We start from the raw sequence: 4,688 nt of genomic DNA, 5'->3' as shown, positions 1-4,688 counted from the left end.
ACACTATTGGATGAGAACTGAACTGAGCTGGATGATGACATCACTGTTTTCTCCAGAGCAGCTTTATAGACGAATTGAAATCATTCCATAATTGATTAACTTTATAGTCATGGAACCGAACTGAATCAACACTGAACTGATTTCAACTGAATAATGACTGTTTACTATTGTCTTTTTAGAGCTGCTTCACAGCAGAATTTAATTCTGTTTGCATCACTGAATGATTTATTTTCTGTTTATCACTGTAAAGCTGTTTTTAAACAATCTGTATTGTACAAAGCGCTAAATAAATAAAGGTGACTTGACTATATGGCTAATGATAGTAGAAAATTATTATTATAACTATAATGTCAGTTATCTTGTGCATTTGGTGTCAGGTTATGGAGATGATCCTAACTACACATACACATAATTTCAGGGTATAGGAAACAATACAATAGCCTTTAAAGCTGATCGTTTTAAATGGAACGTGTTGAAAAACTGCAATAAAAGTATACAACAATCAATAGTAAATTAATAAACCACATTGTGCAAAAGATTTTCTGAGAGTTTATTTCTTCCCAGACAGCATGTGTACAGCTGTGAGAATAAGACTGTGTAAATGTCAATCAATGATTTAAATACGATTTTCTTTTTCATTCCTACAGACAAATTAAAACATTAACAGTGAATGTTGGAAGTTATTCTGATGCTCAGCGCAGTTTGCCTGACATCTGGGCTGCAGAATGTTTGTTCTTTGCAGAAGATGGCTTCAGTGCGAACATTATTGGATCAGAAAATTAATTCAGTGTTGTACCCACCTGGAAGATTTAAAACACACCAACCATCTATCTCTGAACCAACTCTCAGTGAATTGTAAGATATATTTTAGACATGAGTCCAGTTTCCTTGGTATTAGTACTAAAATCAACTTGTAATTTAAATCCACCCATAACTTCAAAAAGAATAGTCTGTTATGATGTTATACATTTGTTCTAATAATCCCTCAAGAGAAAACCATTATAACTGATCATTATAAATCATTGTTCATTTGCTTTGTAGAGTCTAGACTCTCAAACACAAGTGGATGTTTATATACACACCATTTTGAGGAGTAGGTAATCAAGTCCCCATCAAACCACGATGAAAACACACAGAACTGCACTTTAAAAAGAGACACACAGCCTCATTGAGACTTGAAACGTAGCATCCTTTCCATTTTATGACTCACGATTACATGCGTCATTCACTGACAATAAATAGGTTAACCAAATATTTCTGAGCAAAGTATCAGACGTGGAGTTTGTAGCTAATAAAACTAAATGCTAATATTTTGAAATACTGAAAACAAAACGGTAACACTTTATAATAAGTATAGAGTAATAAAGTACTTACAAATAATTTGCAAACTATTAGTTTATAGTTAATTAATAGTTTATAAACCTTAGTTGATACATTAATAGACTACAAATAGTGAGTTTTTTTTTTTTTGCCTAATACATTGCTAAGTTGAAATATATATATAAAGTGAGTATAAACTATTTGGACTGTGATATTATTATTACTCAACCAGTTGAAATAGCGCTGTTAAACATCTGTCAGGCAGAAGTAATTCCTAAGCTCACAGAAGATATAAGCTTGAGCCTGAACCAGGCTATACTGCATTTACCTGCATCCCCACGATGGAGTCAGTCCTCTCGAAGACAGACTGAGTGGTTGCCTGAAGTCTTGTGGAGAATTGTGCCTTATTTTCTCATAGCCGGGTGTTCAGTGGGTGTTCTGCATTCAAAGAGCAAAGGATCGGCAGAGTCGGACAAATTCCATAAACTTAACAACTACCTTACTAACTATTAATAAGCAGTAATTACGTGTTATTTGAGGCAAAATTCTTGGTTAATAGTTAGTTAATAGTGAGAATTGGACCCTAATCTAAAGTGTGACCAAATATTTTTGGTAACACTAGTTTAGGGTCCAGTTCTCACTATTATCCATTTGCTTATTGTGCATTTTATGATACTGGCTGTTTCAGTACTTATAAAGCACATATTAATACCTCATTCTGCATGTCCATATTATACATCCCTTAATCCTACAGAATACCTATAGCAACTACCCATTAATAATCAGTAATTAAGAGTTTAAAGAGGCAAAAGTCAGTTAGTGAGATTTGGACACTAAACCAAAGTGTGACCATCAAATAATTGATTCATTATGATTTATTAATTTAAGGCCTTTTTGTTTGCCTTTGTATGATAAAGATTGTTTGTACTGTGATGGGTTTTCACTTGCATGTCCTATTTAAAATCTGGTTACTGAGGTAAAAATAGCTAAGAGTCACTGGAATAAGTGTCAAACACAGTGCAGTGCACAATAAAGACATCAGTATCCATAACATCAAAATGTGCATCCTATGGTCCATGGTCAAAGAGGGATGGACTCTAATGGGTATAGGGAGGAGGAAACTCAGTTGTTCTGGAGGTGTATGCATATGTGTAATTAGGATGGTGACCTCTGGAGATCCCTCGGTCCCCTTGAGTGACAATGTCACAATCTGTATCCTGTGAGAATACCTTGTTGCTCTCGGATCTGCGTCAAGCTTGCGCAAATACACAACCTCATTCATATACACAGACAGCGGGATTGCGCCTGTCACTACGTGGGTCAAACAGAGCCAGCCCACTCAGAGCGCTATTTAAGGGCCTCTCTTGCACAGTGCAGCGAAGTTGTGCAAGCACACTTGTTCTGCAGTCAGCGTGTGTTCTCCATCTCTCTCTCTCTCCTCCTCCTCTCTGCCAGAGTTTCACCTGAAGGTACAATCTCAGTTTTTTTTCTTAGTTTTGAATGTAAAGTGTTGCATGCTTACACCAGCTGTTGCATTTATCGTGTGAAATCATTTCTTTTTTTTTTTATACGTCATTGTGTGAAATATATTGTGAAATATTTCAAATGTGTGCTCATGTGGCATGTCCTAAAATTTTGACATTTAATTTGTAGATTTTAATGAAAACTAAGAAGATGTGAAGTGAGTGAATGAGATTCACTAGTGATGCAGTTTCTATCTTGTTATAATAATTGAGAAATTGGATCCATTTAAAATTCCTATTGCTGTTACATCTTGGCTTGAATCCAGTTAGGTTAATTTTTTCCTCAACCACAATTTTTCCAGTCTGAACCACTTCATCGTTTGACAATGATGGATGAAAAAAAAAATGTGGTTAAGTAAAATTGTGCATCCCAGAAAGCAAATAAGACGGACATCTTGGGGAAATGGGTTTTATTCGAACCACATGTACTAAACAGAAAAACAAAGAGTTTAGATCTACCCCGATTACAAATTGCATTTAGTCCATCTATCAGATGTTTAATACAAATGTATTTACTTTTGTTTGGTCCATAAATGTGTTGGATTTAGTATTTTGGGGTTGAGGCAGGAATTTTATTTTAGCAATCATTACTAATTAGTTTAGTGGTGGATTTTAATGTTTGATTTTTTGATCATTTAAAAAGCAGCTCACTCGCCTTAACATAAAAATGTATAGATTTAAAAAGCAATATCAAAGCTCTAACATGTGCGTGTGTGTTTCAGCTATGAACACTGGAATCTGTGTGTGCGTGCTGCTGGCTGCCCTCTCCACCAGCAGTTGCCTTTCTCTCCCGACACATTCAGAAGATGGACTTCAGTCTGATCTGGGTACCATAGCGAAACACACACGCCACACCCGTGCAGCGCCGTCCAGTGGACAACTGAGCTTTCTGTCGAAACAAGAGGATGATGAAGAACCCCGCAGCAGCTTGACTGACTTACTGGCCAGAATCATCTCCACCAAAGGTAGAACTTTTTTTATCAATCGTGTTTCCTGCATATTATGTTATACTGTATAAACAATGATCGTGCGAACCCACACGCATAAATTATAGTCATTCATATTGTCCTTTTCCTTCCATGCAGGTACATACCGCAGAAGTCCCTCTCCGAATAGCAGGTCCATGGGCTCCACTCACAGAATAAAGGACAGAGATTACCTGGGATGGATGGATTTTGGCCGACGGAGCGCAGAAGAGTACGAATACTCCTCATAAGACCCATTCAACCACTGACATGAATCAACCTGATTAGCCAGTCATCTGTACAGAGTCACTCAATGTCAATCAATCACAGTCTGAGCTCGGTCTGATGTAAATTTGTTTGTACAATGGAGATGATGCAATATATCAATACGCGTGTCCATCTATATCCATTTATTTTGCAGAAAAAAAACAGAGTGAGAATGTAGTCTCTACTGCTTTTATTCTCATAACTCATGTATATATGATTTTGTCCTCAGACATATCACAGATGTCTATGAATAAATCATTGCCTTAACTCACTCATCCGAACTCTCACGGCTCTTGTAATTTATTGTGTGGTGTAAACAATTAAAATGCAGATTTATTTTCTTTAAAAAATTTTGAGGCAGAGAAATTGCATTAAAAATGCATTTTTGGAATATTAAACAACAGCAACATAAAAATACAGAAAAACAACAAGAAAATTGTTGGGTAAAGAAATACTAAATCAGCAGCTGAGGCCATTTGTCCATTGAAATGTTTCTTGATCCAGTAAAGAATCAGTGTATCACTACATCCATATTAGCTTTTATTAGTATGTAGCTTTGAATCACCATCTCAGCTGAATCCACAACAGCTCAGTGAAGCCATTTGTGTGGTGT

The 4,688-nt window shown here is 36.1% G+C and overlaps 1 protein-coding gene across 1 annotated transcript; it reads left to right on the top strand.

Moving 5' to 3' along the window:
- Positions 1-2,683: 2,683 nt before the first annotated feature.
- ccka (cholecystokinin a) lies at positions 2,684-4,348 on the top strand. Its single transcript, XM_082150953.1, has 3 exons — positions 2,684-2,789; positions 3,566-3,808; positions 3,929-4,348. Exons 2-3 carry the CDS (start codon positions 3,568-3,570, stop codon positions 4,057-4,059), a joined length of 372 nt encoding a protein of 123 aa, XP_082007079.1. The 5' UTR covers positions 2,684-2,789; positions 3,566-3,567; the 3' UTR covers positions 4,060-4,348.
- Positions 4,349-4,688: the final 340 nt, after the last annotated feature.

This window comes from Leuciscus leuciscus (genome assembly GCF_965113295.1).
Source record: "Leuciscus leuciscus genome assembly, chromosome: 20".
In the NCBI taxonomy this organism is placed as follows: Eukaryota; Metazoa; Chordata; class Actinopteri; order Cypriniformes; family Leuciscidae; genus Leuciscus; species Leuciscus leuciscus.
This window is presented reverse-complemented; position numbering and strand designations above follow the sequence as displayed.